The 27,535-nt window shown below is 45.9% G+C and overlaps 1 protein-coding gene across 2 annotated transcripts in view; it reads left to right on the top strand.

Moving 5' to 3' along the window:
- cpsf1 (cleavage and polyadenylation specific factor 1) overlaps positions 1-27,535 on the top strand; it is a 119,794-nt gene that overhangs the window by 68,149 nt on the left and 24,110 nt on the right. For both annotated transcript variants that reach the window (XM_038798669.1, XM_038798667.1), the window contains 11 exons: positions 2,693-2,829; positions 4,886-5,063; positions 6,404-6,610; positions 7,866-7,955; positions 9,518-9,667; positions 10,845-10,997; positions 13,179-13,295; positions 16,375-16,465; positions 18,697-18,781; positions 20,170-20,205; positions 20,976-21,117. In XM_038798669.1, the coding sequence (XP_038654597.1) occupies positions 2,693-2,829; positions 4,886-5,063; positions 6,404-6,610; positions 7,866-7,955; positions 9,518-9,667; positions 10,845-10,997; positions 13,179-13,295; positions 16,375-16,465; positions 18,697-18,781; positions 20,170-20,205; positions 20,976-21,117 (1,386 nt within the window). The remainder of the gene's footprint in view (positions 1-2,692; positions 2,830-4,885; positions 5,064-6,403; positions 6,611-7,865; positions 7,956-9,517; positions 9,668-10,844; positions 10,998-13,178; positions 13,296-16,374; positions 16,466-18,696; positions 18,782-20,169; positions 20,206-20,975; positions 21,118-27,535) is intronic.

Below are 27,535 nucleotides of genomic sequence, written 5' to 3'. Positions count from 1 at the left end.
ATCCCTGAGGAGCGAAGGACTGAGGGAAATGAGGAGTTTGAGTTAGTTCAAACCTGAGAAAATAGTTTCAGAGTAGAAGATTTGATGCTGCATACTAGTTCGAACTTGCACATGACAAGTCTTGGCAGTATTGTGAATGGGATAATCTTTATTATTGTCACAAGTAGGCTCACATTAACACTGCAGTGAAGTTACTGTGAAAAGCCCCTAGTTGCCACACTACAGCGCCTTTCTGGGTACACTGAGGGAGAATTCAGAATGTCCAATTCACCAAACAAGTGATGGACTTCGAGACATAGACTGGTAGAATTGGATGGACACATTTTATGATTCCAGTTCATGTTATAACTGGACAGGAAGGTCCTAGAATGGAACCCTGGCTCAAAAGACCGCAACTTTCACTTTTTAAAACATGGAGGAGCAGAGTCACAGGACTCATTAATACAAAGTCCTTTTTACGCATTCAGGATGACTGTAGGCAAATGCTGTCTCCAGTCTGAACCACAGGTGAAAGTGAATGTCTGTGGATGCTTCCTCAGTACCCCCGCCCCCCGGGTAGATGCTTGTGACATGAGAGTTTTCAAACTCCATTCCCAAAAATGCGCTTGAAAATCTTCTCTCCATAAGTATGGTTTCTCTTAGCGGTTTGCATTTAGAAATCCAGACCATGTTTTCCAAATGACCCTTTTAAACAAAACTTCCGCTGCACTTTTAACAGTTATCCAGTTCAGGATTTACACCAGCTCCATTAGGATTCCTTTGTCTTGACTGCTGTGCACACTGCTCACAATTGCGTTAACTCTCGATTCCCAAACTGTATTAAAATAGCATCAGAAGTTTAATTTACCTTTGAAGGCAGCTGTCCCACTTTAAATTTGGTTACTGCAAGTGAAATGAAATGAAAATCGCTTATTGTCACAAGTAGGCTTCAATGAAGTTACTGTGAAAAGCCCCTAGTCGCCACATTCCGGCGCCTGTTCGGGGAGGCTGGTACGGGAATTTAACCGTGCTGCTGGCCTGCCTTGGTCTGTTTTCAAAGCCAGCGATTTAGCCCTGTGCTAAACCAGACTCTGACTCAACACTTTGATTACTCTTCATTGAATTCTTCTGAACCAAATCTTGGTCTCTATTCACTTAACCCCAGACTTCTTGAGCACTTCTCTTCAAATCTCTATTAGCTGCTCAGCTCTCTGTCTTTGCAGAACAGTTCTTTTAACCTCAGACTTCTTGGAGACTTCATTTCTTTATTTTCCTTAACTAGCTGCCCTTCAGATCTCTGCGTTTGTTTTCTTAATCGTTCTCCATGGTTTGACTTTTCGTCTACCAAAGTTGAGCGAGATGTTCTCCCTCTAACCTTCTAAACCACCTTCCTTCAGAGCTGTGAGAGCAGCTTCTCTCTCACTATCTATCTCCAATTGCAATCAAATCAGCTAACTTAAAAGCTTCTCTACCGTACAAATCCCTGGTTGCTAAGTAACCACTGCCGTTCTTTATTCTTCACACCGTAGCCCTCTCTAAGCACAATAGAAACACAGTTGGAACTTAGCCTACCCCACACATGAATCTTTTATAGTTTTACCCATTCCAAGCACAGAAACATTAAATTAAACACACTTAAAACTATACCTTATTTCTAATGTTTGCCAATATAAATCCCTTAAAATTACCTTTGTTTTCCTAACACGGTGATGTTTGAAATTTGAAGCAGAGAAATGCAATGTGATACATTTTGGTAGAAAGATGCAACACAAAATAAATGAGTGTAGTTCAAAAGGGGGAGCGGGAATGGGTATTTATAAACAAATTATTGAAGGTGAAAGAACAGGTTGAGAAAGTGGTTATAAAGGCATATAGGGATCCTGTGCTTTATAAATGGAGTTCATAATGCTCCAGTTGAGGCCAAGCCAAAGTCAACATAAATTCATTGCTTTTGTTCTTTATACGGAACAGGCATAATGGGCTGAATGGCCTTCAATTGTGCTGTAAGATTTTAGCAATATAGCAACACGACTGCCATAGGTGTCCTCAGTCCACATTCTAAGGCAGGAGGAATTGGCTGGGGCTTGTCTCCTCATTAATATTCACTCACCCCTGCTACAAGTGCAGATGGTCAGTTTAATAAGGACACGGGGAGTCCAATACGTGTTAGACCCCTATCAGGTTCCTGCTTGGTCGGTGCCTCACTGACCGATAAGGCACTGACCAAGCAGGAACCCGATAGGGGTCTACCAGGTCGTGTATAAATAATTTGTGTAAAGAAAATGTTCCTCTTATTTTACTCGGTGTGGGCAAGCATGTCAAAGGTCAGTCAAGGACAAGGAGAGAATGTTTACCTTTGTTAACGTCATTTCAATGTCCGTTGTGACTTTGGTAAGAACTGTTTGCTCCTTCTGGAAAAATTCCTGGTCCTCCATCTTCATTTTTATTTTCTATATTCCTTTATGATTTAAAGGTGTTAAGGGGAAAGGGGTGTTGAGATAGAAGATCAGCCATGACCCGACCGAATGGCAGAGCAGGTTTGAAGGGTCGAATGGCCAACTTGAATTTTCTATGTTACTCCTGTTTGCGGTCAGTGTACAGGTTTCTATTCTGTGTCTTGTGTTTACACATTGAGGTGTATCATGGGAGTGTCCTTTTAAGACATGATAGCCAAATGGACTGACAGTAAAATATGTAAAATTCTCTTTTCCAGTTGTCAAAGGTGATCGCCCTCTGTGCATACCGTGATATCAGTGGGATGTTTACCACTGAAAGCCGAGCCTCTATTGTGAAGGAGGACAGCATGAAAGGGAGCCAGTCAGAGTTGGAAACCATGATAACCAACATTAGGTGAGGACTACTTCAACATGTAAATACAGGAATATTCCCAGAATGATCTATGCTTTTTACTCTGTCTCCCCATGTTTAAAGCCCCTCTTCCCATGAATCTTTTTAACACTTTTATTGACTTCTCTTGCCGCCATTGGGCAGCATGGTAGCACAGTGGTTAGCACTGTTACTTCACAGCTCCAGGTTCAATTCCCGGCTTGGGTCACTGACTGTGCGGAGTTTGCACGTTCTCCCTGTGTCTGCGTGGGTTTCTTCCGGGTGCTCTGGTTTCCTCCCACAAGTCCCGAAAGACGTGCTGTTAGGTGAATTGGACATTGTGAATTCTCTCTGTGTGTGAATTCTCTCTGTGTGTACCCGAACAGTTGTCGGAGTGTGACTATCGGATTTTCACAGTAACTTCATTGCAGTGTTGATGTAAGCCTGCTTGTGACGATAAAGATTATTATTATTATAGTGACTGAAATAAGAGTCACAACAACTGCTATCTTATCCAGATTTTGCATCGGAGGTCAGGCGATGAGTGTTGTCACCATGATCAGAGTGCTTGGTGCTTGTCATTGCCAGTGAATCCGATTCTGCCTTTGTCTAATGCCCCCAGCTGGAGCTGGCACGATGAGTTAATAACTCTAGCTGTGTGTATTCTCTTTCCTTTCTATTCTAGCTCTGTGGCACTGAGGTTAATTATGCTGCTCTGGCTGAGATGAACAAAGTCATTGCTGACCAGGTTGGGTCTCGATGGTGTGACACCTACTGTTACGATCCCAGTTGATGTTGTAACTGGATGGGAAGGTCCCAGAATGTAACCCTGGTTCAAAAGACCCCTAAAACTTTTACTTACGTAAAACATGGAAAACCAGTCACATGGATACCAATTAACAACAGAAACAAAATTAAGGTTAAACATGAAAAGTTTGTCTAATATAATAGTCCGTCACTGCCGCTTATCTTCAGAAATGCACACTGATTTTAAGGATAGCACAGGTCACAAAATATATCTTGCGCTGTCAAGTTATATGTAAGCACACTGTTCTTGTAACCCAACGGTCTGACTGGTCAAACAACCCCACTCAAACAAGTGGCACACACCACTCCATTGATCTTCTGTAGATTTCTCCTCAAATTCTCCTCGGATGATGGTCACACGTGTTTCCAAAATCTTCTTTCCAACAGCTGTTTTCATCAAGAATCCACCTCCAGGTTTTCCAATTCTGTCAAACAAAGCATACTCAGCTGTTTCAGCAAGGACTCACCTCCAGGTTTCCCAACTCTCCTTTTAGTATTCCTTTGTCTTGAATGCGTTTGCTTAAACTCTTGAGATCCAGCGACTGATTGCTCCCTACTTATTTCAACTATTGATTGACAGGCTGTAGTAAGATATCACAAACCTGAGAATCACTTCAGATTTCTTTGCGGCTTTTCACTGGCCAGCTCCTTCTCAGACTTGACTGTGGCTTCAATGAACAGTGCCCTGCTCCTTTAACTTCAGTCTTCCTGAAAACATAATTTCTCTAGTTTCCTTAACGAGCTGTTCTGTAGATTTCTGACACGTACTTCCTTGCCCCTTACTCCATTGTATGGCTTTTCTTGAAGAAAGCAACAAATTGGATATGTTATTTTTGATTTGGAAGATGAGAAAGTCACAAAAAAGTGAGGTCTAAATTTGAGCTCTAGTCTGATTTTGTACTGAAAGGGGTTTATTATAATCTTTATTGTCACAAGTAGGCTTACATTAACACTGCAATGAAGTTACTGTGAAAATCCCCTAGTCGCCACATTTTGGCGTCAGTTCGGGTAGACGAAGAATTCAGAATGTCCAAATTTACCTAACAGCACGTCTTTCGAGGCTTGTGGGAGGAAACCGGAGCACCCGGAGGAAACCCACACACACACACGGAGAATGTGCAGACTCCACACATACAGTGACCCAAGTCGGGAATCGAACCTGGGATCCTCGTGCTGTGAAGCCACAGTGCTAACCACTATGCCACTGTGTTGCTCGTGGCTGGTCGGGCATATCCAAGCGTTTCTGTATATTGCTTTTATTTTACACTTGCAGTACCACAGTGGATGATGAAGAAGAGATGTTATACGGAGAGTCAGGCTCAGCGCTGTTCAGCCCTCCTAAAGAGGAGCCAAGCCGTGCCTCTGTCCCAGTGACCGAAAAAGAGACCTCACACCTTAAAATGGAGCCCACAAACTGGTGCATGTTGGTGAGGGAGAACGGTGTCATGGAGGTAAGCATCGCAATCTATGTCTAAGGTTGAGTTGGAATGGTGTACAAGACTGGAAGAAACCCAATGTCTGGCAACACTGTAGTTAAATGCTGCATCTACCTATGTTTTTTATATATCCAAAGGATCTGTTGCTGTGGGGTTCTGCTAGATGTGACTTTTAGACTCCGTGCAGAAGGCCAGTTTTTCAAAAGTGCCATCTAGTTTATTATCTTCTCCTATTCTATTCCCATTGCCCTGCACATTTCCCCTGCATTGGATTGAAGAATAGCTGTGATTTTTCGTGCTCTTCTCCAGCGAGGCTGATGTCAACGAAACCTCTTTGTGAAATGACCTCAAGTATCAATTCTTAACCTTGTTGCCAGAGTGGAGTTCATATCCATTGCTCCTTTAAGTTGGAGTTAATTTAAGATCTGCTTTTTCCAATTCCTAATTATGTAATGTAACTTTGCACCTCTTCACTTGCCTGCTCCATCACTCACAGCTCAATGTTACTCCCTGACTGATTTATTGAGCAATTGCTGCTATCCTTGTCTATAAGCGGGCAGGCCTGCCCACTGTAAGAGGGCAGCTTTAGCAGCACTGGCAGTAGTATCACAAAACCGGACCTGAAATCAGTTCTGTTACATGTTTCTCCACCCCAACCGCATTTTAAAAGGAGAAGCACCTGCTCATAGGAAACCCCTGGAAAGTTGATACATTTATGTATCTGGTGGACAGCAATGGTCCCAACACAGATCCCACAGGGACACCACTTCCTGCTTAAGAGACAGTATCTTTACAGGAACGGATCAGCAAGAGAAGAGTGCTGAGAAGGACCATTGACCGGAGTAGAACTGAGCGCGGTTTTTGTCCGCAGGGTGTGGGAATCCCTGGCTAGGCCAGCATTTATTGCCCATTCCCTAACTGCCCTTGAGAAGGTGGGGGTGAGTTGCCTTCTTGAACCCCTGCAGTCCATGTGGTGTAGGTACATCCACAGTGCTGTTAGGGAGGGAATTCTGGGATTTTGACAGTGAAGGAACAGTGATTTATTTCCAAGTCAGGGAGGTGAGTGACTTGGAGGGGAACCTCCAGGAGGTGGGGTTCCCAGTTACCTGTTGCTCTTGTCCTTCTATTTGGTAGTGGTCGTGGGTTTGGAAGGTGCTGTCTAAGGAACCTCGGTGAGTTACTGCAGTGCATCTTGTAGATGGTACACATGGCTGCAACTATGGTGGACAGGTTATCGATCAAGTGAACTAATTAGATGAGATGGAATTACTGGATGAACGAGATGATCTGAATGCCGTCCCTTCACTGAAAGCATTTTTGTGGTTGTGATTTCCCTTTCCCGTGTTTCCGTGCAGATATACCAACTGCCTGATTGGCGCTTGGTTTTCCTGGTGAAGAATTTCCCTGTGGGTCAGCGTGTGCTGGTGGACAGCTCTTCTGGGCAGCACATGACACAGGGAGAGATAAAGAAAGAGGAATATGCTCGCCTAACGGAGATGCCGGCAGTAAGAGAGGTCCTGCTGGTCGGACTCGGCAATCGACAGACTAGACCGTTCCTCCTGGTGAGCAATAGTTTGTGTCACTGTAATGAATGTACACTTCTGTATTTTGCACCTCGTGGAGCGTATCAGCAGGGCTCTCTGTGCAAATAGAGATTCAATTCACTGGTCTGTACTGAGCTTGCCCCATTGAAGTTGGCGAATGGGTGAAGTTGAAATAAAAACACAGCAATGGGTAGGGAGGGAGGGTTAATATTTCAGATCGAGGGCCTTCCCGCAGAGAGTAACAGCTTATAAAGGGGAACAGAGTCAAGGAGAAGGAAGTGGTGAGACAAATAAAGAATGGCGAGTGACTAACTAAAGGACAGATGACCAAACACTCGGAGAGAATCAGATAGCAGCGAAGGTGAACAAGGTAAGAAGAACCAGTTAGTTCACTGCCACTTGGTGCCCACCTCGCCAGGAATGTCCATTTTGAAAGTTCTGCTTTTCCCCTGAATCTGATTTTAGTTTGTCTGCTTTACCACGTGTCCCCTTCTTTGCCATCCGTTTCGATTCCTGCGTGTGATCATTCAGGAAGTATGTAAATGTGTTAGAAGAAGTTCAAAGATGGTTTATGAGGCGAATGGATGGAATATTCTTATGAGGAAAGGCTTGTATCTGCTGGAGTTTAGAGAGTAAGAGGCAACTTGATTGAAACATATAACATCCTGAGGGCCCTTAACAGGGTGGATGTGGAAAGGATGTTTCCTCTGGTACTAGAGCTAAGAGTCACTGTCTAAATATAAGGTGTCGCCCATTTAAAATGGAAATTTTTCTGAGGATTGAGAGTCTCTGGAACTTGTCCTCAAAAGGCGGTGGAAGCAGAATCTTTGAATATTAAGGCAGTGGCGGATAGATACCTGTAAGAAAGGGGATGATAGGTTACCGGGGGTAAGCAGGATGCAGATTTGAGGTTACTATCAGATCAGGCATGTTGCTATTAAATGGTGAAGCAGGCTCGAGGGACCAAATGGCCTCCTCCTGCCCGTGTAATCGTATGTTTACTAAAATTCCGTTGCTGCTGTTATTCAACCACCTCCATCGATTGGCTATTCCTTCCTCCCTTTTTCCATAGCTCTGTTTTCTTTCTATGTTGTTGAGCAACCGGCTCAAAGAGAAAAGAAGATAGGTTTCAGAATAAAATGGGAAAGTTGCTCAAAGTAACAAAAATGACGCAGCAGATGTTTTTTTCTAGACTGTTGGAAGTATCAGCCCCTGCTCCTTAGTACAGTGGCTCTGTGCACAGATAACTAACTTTCTTTGTTGTTTGCTGCAGGTTCACGTGGAACAGGAGCTTTTGATCTACGAGGCCTTTTCCTACGATGCGCAGCAAAGCCAGAATAATCTGAAAGTTCGGTTTAAAAAGGTACATAACACCGCAATAAGAACGACCCTGAAGTCACCAGCTCCTTTAAATGAAAGTTTCTGGTTACAATTCATGTCTGTTGATTTTTTTTTTTAAAACAGCAAATTCCATTATTTAAATTGTTTATAATTTTCCTCTGGATTGCTGGCTCCAGGTTCAACCAGTGCCATCAAAATCAGAGTGTGTAATTATTATCCCAGTTGATATAACTGAACGGGAAAATCCCAGAATGGAACCCTGGCGCAAAAGACCATAACTCTTCTTTTAACAATAAAACATGGAGGAACAGAATCACATGACTGCTAATTAATTTTAACACAAAGAAAAAAATGACAAAATTGGATAATAATATAATACTCCTTTAATGCCTCCTTAATTTAACAATTACACACAGATTTTAAGATTAACACGCAGTTCATCGTAAGATACAATGATCTCATGACTACACAAAGTCCATTTTGAGCATATAAGAGGACTAGTAAGATACTCTGAACCCAAGTGAGTGTCTCTGGATTTCTCCTTGAAATCCCCCCAGATGATAGTCACGTGAGAGTTTCCCTAAAATACGCTTTAAAATCTTCTCTGATAATGCTCGTTCTTCGTGGTTTGCATTCTCAAATCCAGTTCACATTTTCCAAATGACACTTTTAAACAAAGTCTCCATTCCACTTTTAACAAGAAAGCTATACATTTATTTATCCCTTAAAACTACCGTTGTTTTCCTAACAACAAAAGGTGCTGGAAAAACTCAACACGCCAGTCAGCATCTGTGGAGAGGGAAACGATGACTCCACTGAGAAACTTCCGATGAAAAGTCCCATTAGACTCGAAACATGAACTCTGTTTCTCTCTCCTGTGCCAGACCCCCTGAGTTATTCTAGCACTTCTAGTTCATGTTTCAGATCATCAGCATCTGCAGCATTTTGCTTTCATTCATCTAATTAATTGGTTAATTGTTACTGTTGTGGGATCTTGCTGTGTGCAGATTTGCTGACCTGTTTGCCCATGTAACAGCAGCATCTATACTTTGCACCTAATTTGTTGGCTGTGAAACAGCTCGACATGTCCTCAGAATGTGAAAGGTACGAGATAAACGCAGTTTCATTTGTGTCGTAGTTCATCCCCTCGTTCAGAAACTCCCATTGCAGCACTGCCCTGATGTTCAATAACCCTATTAATTTTCACTTGTGTTTCTTGGCTGGTTAATCCAGTTCTTGATAACTGTTCAAAATGTCATTATTTTTCATTCGTGCCTTTGGAATCTACTTTTCCGCATGCTTTGAAATAATAACCTTATTTTGGATGTCTGTGGATGATCTCATTCTGTTATGTGTTCTGATGAAAATGTACCAATCCTGCAACGTTAACTCTGTTCCTCTCTCCAGACATGCTGGCTGGCCTGTCGAGTATATCCAGCATTTTCTCTTTTTGTTCACTCGATCATGGCTTTCACAGGTTCGAGAACCACCAGATATCAAAGCTGCTCATGTCCTGATGACAGCCCTCGCCTGATAATCAACGGTCTCTTGAAGTGACATCTTTCCTCTTGCCCTCCTCCCCAGGTGCCCCACAATATAAACTTTAGAGAGAAGAAGGTCAAGCAGTCCAAGAAGGACAAGAAGGTTGAGAACGCTTCAGGAGAGGAGCAGGTCATTCCAAAAGCGAGGGTTGCCCGCTTCCGCTTTTTTGAAGATATTTCTGGATACTCCGGGGTAAGAGCTACGACAAATAGCTTAGAGTGATCGTTCCCTTATCTTTCGTGTCGTTTTTTAACAGCATAACACCTAAATGCTAATATACAAGTCTCTTAATCTCAAACAGTTGGTGCATTGCTCCCACTGGAGCTGGAACATTGAATGCTCCACAGCACTAGAAGAAGAGCAGGGGAATTTTCCTCAGTGTCCTTGTTGAGATTTATCCTTCATTTTTTTTCTGCACAAATTGACTGTAAAGGGCTTTGGTATATCCTGAACTCTTGAGAGGTTCTGTAGAAAAACAGATTATTCCATCACATTCCAAGGCCAACCATTTAGACAAAAGTTGTTTTTTGTTTGAGAGATGGCATAAATCAGGGTTGGAATAAACATTCCCAAATGTCCTGGATTCCATGATCCAATTAAGACAGTGTCTGGTGAGAGAGAGGACGTGGGTCGACAAGTCTTCCATGCTGAACATTTTACATTCCTGATCACCTGGGAAAATCAGTGGCAACATTGAGATATTTAGATTGTCCTGATCTAAGAAAACCCTATGTTCTTTCAATTCCCTTCATGATGCTTGATGGGATGCCTACAAGTTTTTTAATTCATTCTTACCATTTGAGAATGGGCCATGTCCAAAAACGGCCGCTGAGAAGGTGGCGGTGCTGCCAACTTGAACTTTACAAAAAGAACATTATTCTTTCATGAGATGTGGGTGTTAAGGCCCCTCAGTGCGAATACTCCACCATCTCCCCTTGCTGTAGTCCATGTGTTGTAGGTATTCCCACTCCTGACTTGCGCCTTGGAGATGGTGGCCAGATTTTGGGAGTTAGGGAGGGAATTCCAGGATTTTGGCCCAACAAAGTGGAGGAATGACGATGGGAGTTCCAAATCAGGATGGTATGTGGCTTGGAGGGGAACTTGCAGATGGTGGTCATGTGTTCTCGCATGTTTGCTGCCCTTGTTCTTCTAGGCAATAGAAATTGTGGTTTTAAACAATGCTGTTGAAGGAATCTTGGCAAGTGGCTGCAGTGAAACTTGTAGATCGTAGGCACTGCTGCCACTGTGCGTCAGTGGTGAACGTTGTGGCCATCAAGCGGGCTATTTTTTCATGTATTGTGTCGAGCTTCTCAAGTGATGCCTCATTGCCAGTTTCAATGCACTGTTAACATCTCCTCTTCTATCCTAGGTATTTATCTGTGGTCCATCCCCCCACTGGTTGTTCATGACTTCGCGAGGCGCATTGCGCTTGCACCCCATGACTGTTGATGGACCTATTGAATCCTTCGCACCCTTCCACAATGTCAACTGTCCCAAGGGCTTCCTGTACTTCAACAAGCAGGTATGGCGCAGAACATTGTGTCAATTAAAAATCAGTTAAAGTTTGCATTTAGGTAGAAGCTTTTTTTCTTTCACAAAAGTTAATTTGCAAAACATACAAGCTTCCGAATATTCTTGTGGGTAAAGGCACTGCCTGGTTAATACAGCGATCCCTGGTTACTTCTATCTAGAAAGACCTGCCTATTTTTAAACCAGGCTGAGCTCTGTTGGGTGCATTTATTTTACACTTTATAATTGCTTTTCTGAGGTAGATACTTAGAACGTTTTGCAATATTTGTATAAATATAAATTTTCTTTTGAGGTGTTGTCTCTTACCCCCCTACCCCACATACACATAGGAACCATGGACTGCCATTGATATTAAAGCTACATTTTACCGATGGCATCCAGGAGCCCTAACAGACTGAGGTCAGTCAGGGGGAATATTCTCCACTGGTTGGAGTCATACCTCGCACAAAGAAATTGAACTTGCCATATAAATACTGTGCCCATAAAAGCTGGTCAAAGGTTAGGATTCCTACAGTGAGTAACTCATCTCCAGATCCCCCAAAGCCTATCCACCATCTACAAGGCACAAGTCAGGAGTGTAATGGAACTCTCCACTTGCCTGGGTAGTTATACGGGATTCTATAATTAGGGGTACGGAATAGCACTTCTGTGGACGTGAAAGAGACTCCAGGATGGTATATTGCCTCCCTGGTGTCAGGGTCCAAGATGTCTCTTAAAGGGCAGAAAGCATTCTGAAGGGGGAGGGTGAACAGCCAGAGGTCGTGGTACATATTGGTACTAACGATATAGGCAGGAAGAGTGATGAGGTCCTGCAGCAGCAGTTTAGGGAGTTAGGTAGAAAGTTAAAAAGTAGGACTTCTAGCGTTGTAATCTCAGGATTACTCCCTGTGCCACATGCCAGTGAGGCTAGAAATAAGAAGATAGTAGAGTTTAACACGTGGCTAAACCGGTGGTGTAGGAGGGAAGGTTTCAGATATCTGGACCATTGGGATCTCTTCCGGGGCAGGTGGGACCTGTACAAGAAGGACGGGTTACATCTAAACCGGAGAGACCACAATATTCTGGCTGGGAGGTTTGCTAGAGTCACTCGGGAGGATTTAAACTAGTTTGGCAGGGGAGTGGGGAAGTCACAAGGGATCAGAGGTGAGCTGGCATGATGGATACAGAACTGGCTAGGTCATAGAAGACAGAGGGTAGCAATGGAAGGGTGTGTTTCTGAATAGAGGGCTGTGACTAGTGGCGTTCCTCGTGGATCAGTGCTGGGACCATTGCTGTTTGTAATGTATGTAAATAATTTGGAGGAAAATGTAACTAGTTTGATTAAGTTTGCGAAGAGAAATACCCTGCTATGATTTTCAGTCATTCAATGTAGGAATTATCTCCTCATTTTGCTGAGTGAGCTTAACTCAGAATGTTGTGCCGAACAATGATCACCCTACTCAAACCCACGTATCCACCCTATACCCGTAACCCAACAACCCCCCCCCCCCCCCCCCAACCATCTTCATGTGTCCACGGTGCCCACCTTTCCCACCATTTTTGGATCCCGACTCCAAGGTTCTACACTTTAACCAACCTCCTCCCTTCCGATTTCTTTATGGAAATTATGGCACAAATGATCCCCTTTTAGAAGCAAATAGAATTTATTTTCTATTTTGTCTGACTGTTATTCGACTCGCCCCTTCCTACCCTCCGTGCAGTGGCCCGTGCAGAGTCGGCAAGACTTCGAAAATCTCTGTTCCCTGTTTGGCTTCCATGTGTGCAATCTTCATTCACCTGAGGAAGGAGCAGTGCTCCGGAAGCTAGTGATTTGAAACAAACCTGTTGGACTTTAACCTGGTGTTGTGAGACTTCTAACATAACAGTGATGTTCAGGGATACGAATACATTCTCTTTCCCTAAACTAGGAGCCATCGATCAATTGTAATGTTAAAAACAGAGCAGACAATGCACTTTGGGTCTTCTAGTTTGTGTGCGAACACAGTATGGAGTCTGTTTACATATTAACCGATGAGGAAATTGGGCTCCCGAAGCACCCTGTCGCTTTAAACTGGTAACGGGCATTAATCTGATGCTCAACAAAGGTGCCAACCCAGAATGAGATTACTTTTTAAACAGCACGCATAGAAGGAATCTCTCTTCCACATGTCTTTTCTCATTTCCAATCCGACAGGGTGACCTTCGAATCAGTGTATTACCTACATACTTGTCTTACGATGCACCTTGGCCAGTTCGAAAGATCCCGCTACGTTGCACAGCACATTACGTATCTTATCACGTGGAAACTAAGGTGAGAAATATTGCTTTCAATGAATCTCATTTCTTTTACCCCAGAATGCCTCTTTCAGAATGAGTGTTGGTTAATTGGCCTCTGGCAATGTTGTCAGTGGGATTTCAGAAAAGTGCAATTGTGGATGTGTGAAATATTTTGGGCCGTTCATCTGCTTCCGAGCAAAGTGGGACAGGTCCAGGTGCTGTGCTTCCCATAGTCAGGTTGTGTTTCTGCAGAGTATTTGAAGTTGTCGAGTGAGATCTTTAAACTGCACTGTACATGGGGTCCCAAAGACGTACACTTTCCACAGTGGAGCACTGTGGCGATCCGGAAAGGGATGGTTGCCATTTTCTTTTAGTGACCAACAAGAATTAAGACCATTTCTGGCACCTTTACGGTGCTAATACTGGCGAACTCAGGCAAATGGGTAATCAAACCAGAGGCTGTTCTTGACGGTGTGGCCAAGGAATACACCGCATGGAGTATTGAGCCATCAGCAGCTCTGGATAATGGTGTTTTAGTTAATTTAGTGTCATTTAAATTTCACTTTGTTTCCTTTACTTTTGAACCGGGTGAGTTTTGTGACTGTCTGGTCCTGTTGTCCAGTACATGCAGCAATTGGGAGCAGGACCTTGTTTCTGCTCTGTCAGTTAATAAGATCATAGCTGAATGTCGCCTGTTGGTCTCCTATCACATTTGACTCCCTTGTCAATCAAGAATCTTACTAACTCAGCTATTCAGTGACTCCGCTATCATCTCTGGACAGGAGAATTTCACAGGCAAATGGCCCTTTGAGTAAATCAAAGTCTTCTCATCTCCACCTTGAATTGGAGACGCCTTATTTTTAAACTCTGCCCCCCAGTCCCCCTAGATTCTCCCACACAGTATCCATTCTGGGCAGTCACCTCCGGATCAGCCTCCCATTCTCATAAACTTCAATAGGTACATTGGATTCTTCTAAACTCCAGTGCCCGATCTTCTCTCGTAAAATAGCCCCTTCATCCCAGAAATCAGTCACATAATCCTTCTCTGCACTGCTTCTAATGCACATCCATACTTTAAGTTTTTTGTTCGTTCATGGCACATGGGAGTCACTGGCTGTGCCAGCATTTATTGCCCTAATTGCCCTTGAGGGGGCAGTTAAGAGTCAACCACATTGCTGTGGGTCTGGAGTCACATGTAAGCCAGACCAGAGTAAAGGACATTAGTGAACCAGATGGGGTTTTCCGACAATCGACAATGGTTTCATGGTCTTCCTTAGACTCTAAATTCCAGATTTTTATTGAATTCAAATTTCACCATCTGCAATAGCGGGATTTGAATCTGGATCCCCAGAGCATTACTCTGGGTCTCTGGTTTACTCGTCTAGTGACAATACCACTGTGCTACTGCCTCCCCTAAAGTAGGAAGTCCAGAACTGTACACACTGCTTTCAATAATGTTCTCACCAAAACTCTGTACAAAATGTTTTGACTTGTATGTTCCACTCCCCTTGCAATAAATGCAAACCATTTTTCTTCCTAATTACTTGCTGTGCCGATATACTAACTTTGGTACAGAGAAACTGGGTGTCAGAGTTCTGCAATCTAGGAGCAGCACGGTGGCGCAGTGGTTAGCACTGCTGCCTCACGGCGCTGAGGTCCCAGGCTCGATCCCGGCTCTGGGTCACTGTCCGTGTGGAGTTTGCACATTCCTCCCGTGTCTGCGTGGGTTTCGCCCCCACAACCCAAAAATGTGCAGAGTAGGTGGATTGGCCACGTTAAATTGCCCCTTAATTGGAAAAAATGAATTGGGTACTCTTTTATAAAAATTAAAAAAAGAGAGTTCTGCAATCTTTCCATTTAAATAGTAAACTGATTTTCTATTTCTGCCAAAGTTCACTTTTTCCTACATTGTATACTCCAACTGCCAAATATTTGCCGATTCAGTTTATCCGTATCCATAAGACAGAGGAGCAGAATTAGGCCACTTGGCCCATCGAGTCTGCTCAGCCATTCAATCGTGGCTGATATTTTCTCATCCCCATTCTCCTGCCTTCTCCCCATGACCCCTGATCCCTTCATTGATTGAGAACCTATCTATCTCTCTCTTAAAGACACTCAATGATTTGGTCTCCACAGCCTTATGCGGTAAAGAGTTCCATAGAATCATCATCCTGTGGCTGAAGAAATTCCTCCTTGTTTCAGTTTTAAAGGATCGTCCCTTTAGTCTGAGATTGTGTCCTCTGGTTCTAGTTTTTCCTACAAGTGGAAACATTCTCTCCACGTCCACTCTATCCAGGCCTCGCAGTATCCTGTAAGTTTCAATAAGACCCCCCCCTCATCCTTCTAAACTCCAGACCCAGAGTCCTCAACCGTTCCTCATACAACAAGTTCTTCATTCCAGGAATCATTCGTGTGAACCTCCTCTGGACCCTTTCCAAGGCCAGCACATACTTCCTTAGATACGGAGCCCAAACCTGCTCACAGTACTCCAAATGGGGTCTGACCAGAGCCTTATACAGCCTCAGAAGTACATCCCTGGTCTTGTATTCTAGCCCTCTTGAAATGAAAGCTAACATTGCATTTGCCTTCTTAACTGCCGACTGAACCTGCACATTAACCTTAAGAGAATCGTGAACAAAGACTCCCAAGTCCCTTTGTGTTTCTGATTTCCTAAACATTTCCCCATTTAGAAAATAATCCCTTGTGTCCTCTTGACATCTTCCCCTCTCATTGATCTTTCTGTCATCAGTAAATTTAGCCGTCGTACATTGGGTCCCTTCTTCCAAGTCTTTGATATCAAATAACTGCAACACCGGCACGGATCCCTATAAGCACTCTGCTAATGTTCAATTACCAACTCAAAAATGGTCCATTTAGTTTGCTTTTTGTTCGCTAACCAATCCTCTATCCATGCTAATATATTACCCCCAACACCATTGAGCTCTTTATAAATGCTTTTTGGAAATCAAAGTACACCACACCTACCGGTTCCATTTTTATCCTTGTCGTTCAAGGGCCTTGACTGTAACACTTGATTTCTTCAAGGAAAGTCCACTTTCCAGATGGGCCAGGTTTTCTTAATGAATGCTGTGAAAATGTGTGTTTTTCTTTAGGTGTATGCAGTAACGACAAGTGTGACAGAGATTTGTAATAGGATCCCAAAGATGACAGGGGAAGACAAAGAGTTTGAGAATGTTGAGCGTGGTGAGTAAACCCAGCACTGATGATGGAAGATGTCTTGGTCCCTGGAGAGTGTTCGAGTACGAGACCAGACCCCAACATTTGTTAGGATATTGGACAAGAACCCCAAACACTTTTTCTTAATTTGTAAAACTGTGAGGAAAGGATACTTCACCCCATTGACAAATTGAGATCTTTTATATTAAAACAAACTTTATTATTAACACAGGATTAACTAGATTAACATAAAAAGAAAATAACTTTACAATTAACAGTTCAACGATTCTTAAAATAAAATGAAACACTTAAATTAAAAAAAAAAGAGATTGTATAAGTTAGTAATTAGAGTACCCAATTCATTTTTTCCAATTAAGGGGCAATTTAGCGTGGCCAATCCACCTGCCCTGCACATCTTTGGGTTGTGGGGGCGAAACCCACAGTAACAAGGGGAGAATGTGCAAACTCCACACGAACAGTGACCCAGAGCCGGGATCGAACTTGGGACCTCGGTGCCGTGATGCAGCAGTGCTAACCACTGCTCCACCGCAAATTTACCTCAAATTAAGCAAGGCCCATTCAGTGTGGGAGGAGTGTTACCATACAGGTTAAAAGCCGCTTGTAAATAAAGTTAGCAACACTTGCTGTCGAGAGATTTCTTAGAAAGACCGCTTGGAGAGACATCCTTAAATAGCCTGCAAATCATTCTGTCTTTGTCAGATTAAGGAATCCTACAGCCAGAACGGGCTGTTTATAAACCTAGCTCCTCCCATTAATTACAAAACCTCTATCCCACTCAGATGTCCCATGACCAACTTACTGAAGTCTAAACACTCAATTAATCTACTCTCCAGGGAATGTTCAGCAATCGTAATCAAGTTCCATTCGGCATCTCTCTGTAAACAAGTAAATGGTTAAAATTAATAATTATTGCACTTTTATGGCATCTCAATTGCAGGTTTAGCAGACACAGTCTGGAGACTGTAACCTAGTTTCTTTAATAATATTACTGCATCAAATATATACCTTAACCCAAGCTTTTAAAAACATTACTGCGATAGATATAAAATATACCAATTTCTTACATTCATCACAGGAGGAACGATAATTTCTGCTTCTTGGTGTCTCTAAAGACAGCTCGCTCCTAGCATGCTGCAGGAATCTGGTTTTGCAATCACTTCTCTAAAGCTGCAGTTGAAATTGGGGACTTTTGTTTATTAACTGTTGAAATATTGCAATGTCCTCCTCCATATGTGTAGAGATTTTTTTTTAAGCGTGGTTTTACTGAACCAGGAATTAGTCCACTGCATGGAAAAGATTAAGAACCAGAGTTTAGCAGCCCGAATAAGGGGTAGCTTTATGATCACTTCTGCGCAGAAACAACTGCTGAATTTGTTGTGAATCCTGATTGGCCATTATAGACAAACGGTAGCTTGGCCATTACTACTGATTTAGTTAATTTGTGTTTTTACTGGTGTGAATGGGTGAGTTCACCGATCATTAATTGCCATTAATTAGCAACAGAACAAAGGGAGCTGTGAGGAGGGCAGGTTTTTTAATGTGAAGGGTTGACGGCATAGAATGTCCACCAGCGGTACTGGTGAAAACCGATTCATAATAGCTTTTAAAAGGGAGCTGAATACATGGAGCAGCATGGTGGTTAGCACTACTGCTTCACAGCGCCAGGGACCCTGGTCGAATTCTGGCTTTGGATTTTTTAATATGAATTTGGAGTACCCAATTATTTTTGTTTCCAATTAAGGGGCAATTTAGCCTGGCCAATCCACCTAACCTGCACATCTTTGCGTGGTGGGGGTGAAACCTATGCAGACATGGAGAGAATGTGCCAAGTCCACATGGACAGTGACCCAGGGCCGGGATTCGAACCCGGGTCCTCAGCGCTGCAGTCCCAGTGCTAACCTCTGAGCTGCATGCCGCCCTATTCCGGCCTTGGATAACTGTCTGTGTGGGTTTCTTCTCACAGTCTAAAGATGTGCAGGTTAGGTGGATTGGCCGTGCTAAGTTGCCCCTTAGTCTGGGGTTACGGGGATAGGGTGGGGGAATGGGCCTAGGTAGGGTGCTCTTTCAGAGGGTCGATGTAGACTTGATGGGCCAAATGGCCTCCTGCACTGTCAGAAATCTATGATGGGGCACCATCCTTCTGTTGGTGCTAATGAATGTGGAAACAGCAACATCTCACTGATAGTGCAAAAGAATAAGCTTTTACCCTTGACACTGATATCTTGTTCTATTGACAGATGACAGGTATATCTACCCAATGTTGGAGAAGTTTTCTATTCAGTTGATCTCGCCCGTCAGCTGGGAAGCCATTCCCAATACTCGGTGAGTTAAAACAACTGTCTGATTGAAATCCTTCTGGTGAACACGCCTTTTAAATGTTCGTTAGCCAGTGGACTGAAGAGAAACTCACGTCTCTCTGCAAATGATACACATGCAGTTGTTTCTTATCGGCCAAGCGTTCTTTGAATGTGATGTTGGGCAAAGGCCAATCTAGGATTCTGGCGCTCCAATCCATTCAAAGATTGAAACTGGCTTAGGATCGGTGACGATTGTTGTGTCGTTGTCATGGTTTTGTGGATGTCAAGTGCATTCTGACTGTTAGTAACAGCTAAATGATAGAACATCTATCCTTCATTATTAGTCCACCATGGGACAATTTTTCTGTTTGAACTAGGACAGGATGTCCAGATCCCCAGACAAGTGCCACAGGGGAATCAATTTTTAATTTAAATGGTAGCACCACTTTTTAAATACAAGAACAGAAGCCACTGCTAAGTGCTGCTTACACAATGCTCCTAGATTTCTTCCCTTTTCAGTCCAGTGTAAAAATTCTATACTTTTTATATTAGTTCATGGGATGCTGGTGGGCATTGTTGGCTCGGCCATGATTTATTTCCCATCCCTGATTACCCATGAGAAGGTGGTGATGACCTGCCTTCTTGAGGGCAGCACGGTAGCATTGTGGATAGCACAATTGCTTCACAGCTCCAGGGTCCCAGGTTCGATTCCGGCTTGGGTCACTGTCGGTGCGGAGTCTGCACAACCTCCCCGTGTGTGCGTGGGTTTCCTCCGGGTGCTCCGGTTTCCTCCCACAGTCCAAAGATGTGCAGGTTAGGTGGATTGGCCATGATTAATTGTCTTTAGTGTCCAAAATTGCCCTTAGTGTTGGGTGGGGTTGCTGGGTTATGGGGATAGGGTGGAGCTGTTGACCTTGGGTAGGGTGCTCTTTCCAAGAGCCGGTGCAGACTCGATGGGCCGAATGGCCTCCTTCTGCACTGTAAATTCTGTGAATTTCCTTGAACCATGTGGTTGGTAGCTTGCAGTTCCAGTGCATTTATTCCAGTAACGGTAGCTTTTACGATGTGCAAAAGGTGGGTTTTACTTCTGATGTATTCATGTGTTACAGCATTCCTGTAACCAGATAGTATTTGTCCCTTAGAGGATTTGTCTCCTGAACACCCACTGTTTGATATTAGATATGGTGTGGAGATGCCGGCATTGGACTGGGGTGAGCACAGTAAGAGGTCTTAGAACAACAGGTTCAAGTCCAACAGGTTTGTTTCAAACACTAGCTTTCGGAGCGCAGCTCCTTCCTCAGGTGAAGGAAGGTGTTGTAAGACTTCATACGGTGATATTAGATAGGTTGATTATGTTTTTTGGGCTCCAATTTATCTAAAACATTTTGTGCCCTTTTTTTTAATCCTCTCCAGGAAATTAGAAGAATTTGACAATCGTAGGGGTGAGGTGTAAGTATGAGCATTTGAACCTATTGGGTGGCCTGGTTTGTAAACCCAGGAATAAAGCAAGGTTACGTGCAAATATTAATGCAAAGGATTTGAAAATCCTAAATTTCACATTATATGATGTGTCCTCTTGATTATGTGTTTGCTAGTTTTCCTGTGTTAGCCATAATTAGTTGCTTGAAGTAAACAATAGTCAACATACTCAAGTTACATGCTGGGTTTTTGTCTGAAAAGTGCATGAATTTTTCTTTAAAAAGAGCAAAGGACAGAATGTGCAAGAGAGATAGAGAGAGAAAGAGAACCCAAGAGAGCAAGAATCCAACAGAATAAGGGACAGAGTGAGAGCTGGAGGGAAAACTGGGTGCTCCCACCACAGAGGGGGCTCGAGTGGAGGGTGGTTCTGGTTTCCGCAGGGTCTGGTTTTCTGCCCATTGCATTAAATGGATACAGAACCATGGGCTGCAGGGCCCAACGTTGATCAAGCTGAACTCCCTGGCCGGGAGCTTCCTGTATGCCGGTCATCCCAAAGGACTGGAGGAGATTACTGAGATGGGGAGGCAGCTATGGGATGGAGGAAAGGGTTAGGATTGGCGCACTATAGTGCGGCAGGACCGGGAACCAATATAGGTCAGTGGTGATTGGTGGAGGGGACTTGAGTTGACTTGGGCAGCAGAGTTTGGACAAGTTCAGGTATATTTTGCCAATTTCCTATTCGTACATTGCACACAGCGTCTCCGTCTGCTCCCCTGACCCCCATTTGTGACTTTATGTAGGATTGACATGGAGGATTGGGAACACGTAACCTGCATGAAAACGGTGTCACTGAGAAGTGAGGAGACCGTGTCAGGATTGAAAGGCTACATCGCCGTGGGGACATGCCTGACACAGGGCGAGGAGGTCACGTGCAGAGGCCGGGTGAGTGAATCAGTCAGCATTGGCATGCTTGTAAAGATTGGTATTGGTGTCAAAAAAAAGTTGGAGTCGTACTGCCAACACTATCTAGATCTGGCCATGACACCATTCTGTACACTTCAGATGAAAAAACGTTACAAACAAAAAATATGGAAGTACTCTGAATTGTTTGGTTCTTAATCTCTCTGTTCTCGTGGTCTTGGAAGGTGCTGCCTGAGGAGCTTGATGAGTTCCTGCAGTGCAACTTGTTGATAGTATACTTGTGCCGTGTAGATGGTGAACAGGGTTTGGGGAGTCAGCAGGGGCCCTTCATATAATCCATAAAATCTCCACATTCGGCCCATCGAGTCTGCATCGACCTTCTGAAAGAGCACCCTACCTAGGCCCACTTCCCCGCCCTATCCCTGTAACCCCACCTAATCTGCACATCTTTGGAGGAACAACAAATGTTGAAAACCATTCATGGATAAAGCTAATCAACCAGGGTTTTTCTTGCTTATATTGGTATAGAGCCTGTGAGAAAGAGATTTCTTTAGAACCAAACTGAACCCTATCTGTCCAGCTTGGTGTTCCAGATGCAACTGTGAAACCTGGCCTTTCCCATTAGCTACGCCACCTGCAATTCAAAAGCTAATCAGATTCTTGTGTCCTGTTACTAAAAGTTGCAATGCCGCTGTAAAAATCAATGATTCTCTCCCTTTGTAATCACAGCAAAAATACTAAATACAAAGTTTAAAATATGAAAAATTCTCACATTAGTCACAGTAGTTGAGTGCCAAGGGCGATGGTTATATTCACGTTCTGCTGGCGAGGGTCATCGCCTGGCACTTGTGTGGCACAAAATATGCTCCTACTTCTCTGCCCAAACCTGGATATTGTCCAGGTCTTGCTGTATTTGGACATGGACTTGCTAACCTTATGACAGTCAGTTTGCATAGTATATATTTTAGTGCTTGTGTGTCTCTTGGGCTGATGCACTGAGCAATACCGTGGCTGCAAGAGCATTCTGCAAAGAGTAACTTATCTGACTCCCCAAAGGGGCCTCCCAGTGATAAGGCACCATAGAATGTGAGTTGCCTTGATGCATGCAGCCCCAACAACACTCTAAGACACAGGGAAGCATATCAGAACAGTGTCCTACAGTCAGCATCACGGAGAAGCAATCTGGGAACAGTGTCCTGCAGTCAGCATCACGGCGAAGCAGCCTAGGAATAGTGTCCTGCAGTCAGCATCACGATGAAGCAGCCTGGGAACAGTGTCCTGCAGTCAGCATCACAGTGAAGCAGTCTGGGAACAGTGTCCTGCAGTCAGCATCATGGTGAAGCAGCCTGGGAACAGTGTCCTGCAGTCAGCATGACGGAGAAGCAGCCTGGGAACAGTGTCCTGCAGTCAGCATCACAGTGAAGCAGTCTGGGAACAGTGTGCTGCTGTCAGCATCACGGTGAAGCAGTCTGGGAACAGTGTCCTGCAGTCAGCATCACGGTGAAGCAGCCTGGGAACAGTGTCCTGCAGTCAGCATCACAGTGAAGCAGCCTGGGAACAGTGTCCTGCAGTCAGCATCACGGTGAAGCAGCCTGGGAACAGTGTCCTGCAGTCAGCATCACGGTGAAGCAGCCTGGAAACAGTGTCCTGAGTCAACATCGCAGTGAAGCAGCCTGGGAACAGTGTCCTGCAGTCAGCATCACAGTGAAGCAGTCCGGGAACAGTGTGCTGCTGTCAGCATCACAGTGAAGCAGTCTGGGAATAGTGTGCTGCAGTCAGCATCACAGTGAAGCAGCCTGGGAATAGTGTGCTGCTGTCAGCATCACAGTGAAGCAGTCTGGAAAAGTGTGCTGCAGTCAGCATCACAGTGAAGCAGTCTGGGAATAGTGTCCTGCAGTCAGCATCACGGTGAAGCAGCCTGGGAATAGTGTCCTGCAGTCAGCATCACGGTGAAGCAGCCTGGGAATAGTGTCCTGCAGTCAGCATCACAATGAAGCAGCCTGGGAACAGTGTCCTGCAGTCAGCATCATGGTGAAGCAGCCTGGGAACAGTGTCCTGCAGTCAGCATGACGGAGAAGCAGCCTGGGAACAGTGTCCTGCAGTCAGCATCACGGTGAAGCAGCCTGGGAACAGTGTCCTGCAGTCAGCATCACGGTGAAGCAGCCTGGGAACAGTGTGCTGCAGTCAGCATCACAGTGAAGCAGCATGGGAACAGTGTGCTGCAGTCAGCATCACAGTGAAGCAGCCTGGGAACAGTGTGCTGCAGTCAGCATCACGGTGAAGCAGCCTGGGACCAGTGTCCTGCAGTCAGCATCACGGTGAAGCAGTCTGGGAACAGTGTCCTGCAGTCAGCATCACGGTGAAGCAGCCTGGGAACAGTGTCCTGAGTCAGCATCACAGTGAAGCAGCCTGGGAACAGTGTCCTGCAGTCAGCATCACAGTGAAGCAGTCTGGGAACAGTGTGCTGCTGTCAGCATCACAGTGAAGCAGTCTGGGAATAGTGTGCTGCAGTCAGCATCACAGTGAAGCAGCCTGGGAACAGTGTGCTGCAGTCAGCATCACAGTGAAGCAGTCTGGGAACAGTGTCCTGCAGTCAGCATTACAGTGAAGCAGTCTGGGAACAGTGTCCTGCTGTCAGCATCGCAGTGAAGCAGCCTGGGAACAGTGTCCTGCAGTCAGCATTACAGTGAAGCAGTCTGGGAACAGTGTCCTGCAGTCAGCATCACGGCGAAGCAGCCTAGGAATAGTATCCTGCAGTCAGCATCACGATGAAGCAGCCTGGGAACAGTGTCCTGCAGTCAGCATCACAGTGAAGCAGTCTGGGAACAGTGTCCTGCAGTCAGCATGACAGAGAAGCAGCCTGGGAACAGTGTCCTGCAGTCAGCATCACGGTGAAGCAGCCTGGGAACAGTGTCCTGCAGTCAGCATCACGGTGAAGCAGCCTGGGAACAGTGTGCTGCAGTCAGCATCACAGTGAAGCAGCATGGGAACAGTGTGCTGCAGTCAGCATCACAGTGAAGCAGCCTGGGAACAGTGTGCTGCAGTCAGCATCACGGTGAAGCAGCCTGGGACCAGTGTCCTGCAGTCAGCATCACGGTGAAGCAGTCTGGGAACAGTGTCCTGCAGTCAGCATCACGGTGAAGCAGCCTGGGAACAGTGTCCTGCAGTCAGCATCACGGTGAAGCAGCCTGGAAACAGTGTCCTGAGTCAACATCGCAGTGAAGCAGCCTGGGAACAGTGTCCTGCAGTCAGCATCACAGTGAAGCAGTCCGGGAACAGTGTGCTGCTGTCAGCATCACAGTGAAGCAGTCTGGGAATAGTGTGCTGCAGTCAGCATCACAGTGAAGCAGCCTGGGAATAGTGTGCTGCTGTCAGCATCACAGTGAAGCAGTCTGGAAAAGTGTGCTGCAGTCAGCATCACAGTGAAGCAGTCTGGGAATAGTGTCCTGCAGTCAGCATCACGGTGAAGCAGCCTGGGAATAGTGTCCTGCAGTCAGCATCACGGTGAAGCAGCCTGGGAATAGTGTCCTGCAGTCAGCATCACAATGAAGCAGCCTGGGAACAGTGTCCTGCAGTCAGCATCATGGTGAAGCAGCCTGGGAACAGTGTCCTGCAGTCAGCATGACGGAGAAGCAGCCTGGGAACAGTGTCCTGCAGTCAGCATCACGGTGAAGCAGCCTGGGAACAGTGTCCTGCAGTCAGCATCACGGTGAAGCAGCCTGGGAACAGTGTGCTGCAGTCAGCATCACAGTGAAGCAGCATGGGAACAGTGTGCTGCAGTCAGCATCACAGTGAAGCAGCCTGGGAACAGTGTGCTGCAGTCAGCATCACGGTGAAGCAGCCTGGGACCAGTGTCCTGCAGTCAGCATCACGGTGAAGCAGTCTGGGAACAGTGTCCTGCAGTCAGCATCACGGTGAAGCAGCCTGGGAACAGTGTCCTGAGTCAGCATCACAGTGAAGCAGCCTGGGAACAGTGTCCTGCAGTCAGCATCACAGTGAAGCAGTCTGGGAACAGTGTGCTGCTGTCAGCATCACAGTGAAGCAGTCTGGGAATAGTGTGCTGCAGTCAGCATCACAGTGAAGCAGCCTGGGAACAGTGTGCTGCAGTCAGCATCACAGTGAAGCAGTCTGGGAACAGTGTCCTGCAGTCAGCATTACAGTGAAGCAGTCTGGGAACAGTGTCCTGCTGTCAGCATCGCAGTGAAGCAGCCTGGGAACAGTGTCCTGCAGTCAGCATTACAGTGAAGCAGTCTGGGAACAGTGTCCTGCAGTCAGCATCACGGCGAAGCAGCCTAGGAATAGTATCCTGCAGTCAGCATCACGATGAAGCAGCCTGGGAACAGTGTCCTGCAGTCAGCATCACAGTGAAGCAGTCTGGGAACAGTGTCCTGCAGTCAGCATGACAGAGAAGCAGCCTGGGAACAGTGTCCTGCAGTCAGCATCACGGTGAAGCAGCCTGGGAACAGTGTCCTGCAGTCAGCATCACGGTGAAGCAGCCTGGGAACAGTGTGCTGCAGTCAGCATCACAGTGAAGCAGCATGGGAACAGTGTGCTGCAGTCAGCATCACAGTGAAGCAGCCTGGGAACAGTGTGCTGCAGTCAGCATCACGGTGAAGCAGCCTGGGACCAGTGTCCTGCAGTCAGCATCACGGTGAAGCAGTCTGGGAACAGTGTCCTGCAGTCAGCATCACGGTGAAGCAGCCTGGGAACAGTGTCCTGAGTCAGCATCGCAGTGAAGCAGCCTGGGAACAGTGTCCTGCAGTCAGCATCACAGTGAAGCAGTCTGGGAACAGTGTGCTGCTGTCAGCATCACAGTGAAGCAGTCTGGGAATAGTGTGCTGCAGTCAGCATCACAGTGAAGCAGTCTGGGAATAGTGTGCTGCAGTCAGCATCACAGTGAAGCAGCCTGGGAACAGTGTCCTGCTGTCAGCATCGCAGTGAAGCAGCCTGGGAACAGTGTCCTGCAGTCAGCATCACAGTGAAGCAGTCTGGGAACAGTGTCCTGCAGTCAGCATCACGGCGAAGCAGCCTAGGAATAGTATCCTGCAGTCAGCATCACGATGAAGCAGCCTGGGAACAGTGTCCTGCAGTCAGCATCACAGTGAAGCAGTCTGGGAACAGTGTCCTGTAGTCAGCATCATGGTGAAGCAGCCTGGGAACAGTGTCCTGCAGTCAGCATGACAGAGAAGCAGCCTGGGAACAGTGTCCTGCAGTCAGCATCATCGAGAAGCAGCCTGGGAACAGTGTCCTGCAGTCAGCATCACGGTGAAGCAGCCTGGGAACAGTGTGCTGCAGTCAGCATCACAGTGAAGCAGCCTGGGAACAGTGTGCTGCAGTCAGCATCACAGTGAAGCAGCCTGGGAACAGTGTGCTGCAGTCAGCATCACGGTGAAGCAGCCTGGGAACAGTGTCCTGCTGTCAGCATCGCAGTGAAGCAGCCTGGGAACAGTGTCCTGCAGTCAGCATCACAGTGAAGCAGTCTGGGAACAGTGTCCTGCAGTCAGCATCACGGCGAAGCAGCCTAGGAATAGTATCCTGCAGTCAGCATCACGATGAAGCAGCCTGGGAACAGTGTCCTGCAGTCAGCATCACAGTGAAGCAGTCTGGGAACAGTGTCCTGTAGTCAGCATCATGGTGAAGCAGCCTGGGAACAGTGTCCTGCAGTCAGCATGACAGAGAAGCAGCCTGGGAACAGTGTCCTGCAGTCAGCATCATCGAGAAGCAGCCTGGGAACAGTGTCCTGCAGTCAGCATCACGGTGAAGCAGCCTGGGAACAGTGTGCTGCAGTCAGCATCACAGTGAAGCAGCCTGGGAACAGTGTGCTGCAGTCAGCATCACAGTGAAGCAGCCTGGGAACAGTGTGCTGCAGTCAGCATCACGGTGAAGCAGCCTGGGAACAGTGTCCTGCAGTCAGCATCACGGTGAAGCAGCCTGGGAACAGTGTCCTGCAGTCAGCATCACAGTGAAGCAGCCTGGGAACATTGTGCTGCAGTCAGCATCACAGTGAAGCAGACTGGGAACAGTGTCCTGCAGTCAGCATCACGGCGAAGCAGCCTAGGAATAGTATCCTGCAGTCAGCATCACGATGAAGCAGCCTGGGAACAGTGTCCTGCAGTCAGCATCACAGTGAAGCAGTCTGGGAACAGTGTCCTGCAGTCAGCACCATGGTGAAGCAGCCTGGGAACAGTGTCCTGCAGTCAGCATGACGGAGAAGCAGCCTGGGAACAGTGTCCTGCAGTCAGCATCATCGAGAAGCAGCCTGGGAACAGTGTCCTGCAGTCAGCATCACAGTGAAGCAGCCTGGGAACAGTGTGCTGCAGTCAGCATCACAGTGAAGCAGCCTGGGAACAGTGTCCTGCAGGGTTTAGTTAGAAGGAGTAAGTGAAGGAAATCAGTATTAGTGGGGAAATGGTGTTGGACGAATTGATGGGATGAAGGC

Source organism: Scyliorhinus canicula, chromosome 5 (genome assembly GCF_902713615.1).
Source record: "Scyliorhinus canicula chromosome 5, sScyCan1.1, whole genome shotgun sequence".
Classification (NCBI taxonomy): Eukaryota; Metazoa; Chordata; class Chondrichthyes; order Carcharhiniformes; family Scyliorhinidae; genus Scyliorhinus; species Scyliorhinus canicula.
The sequence above is the reverse complement of the archived record's forward strand: the minus strand, read 5'-3'. Positions and strand labels throughout refer to the sequence as shown.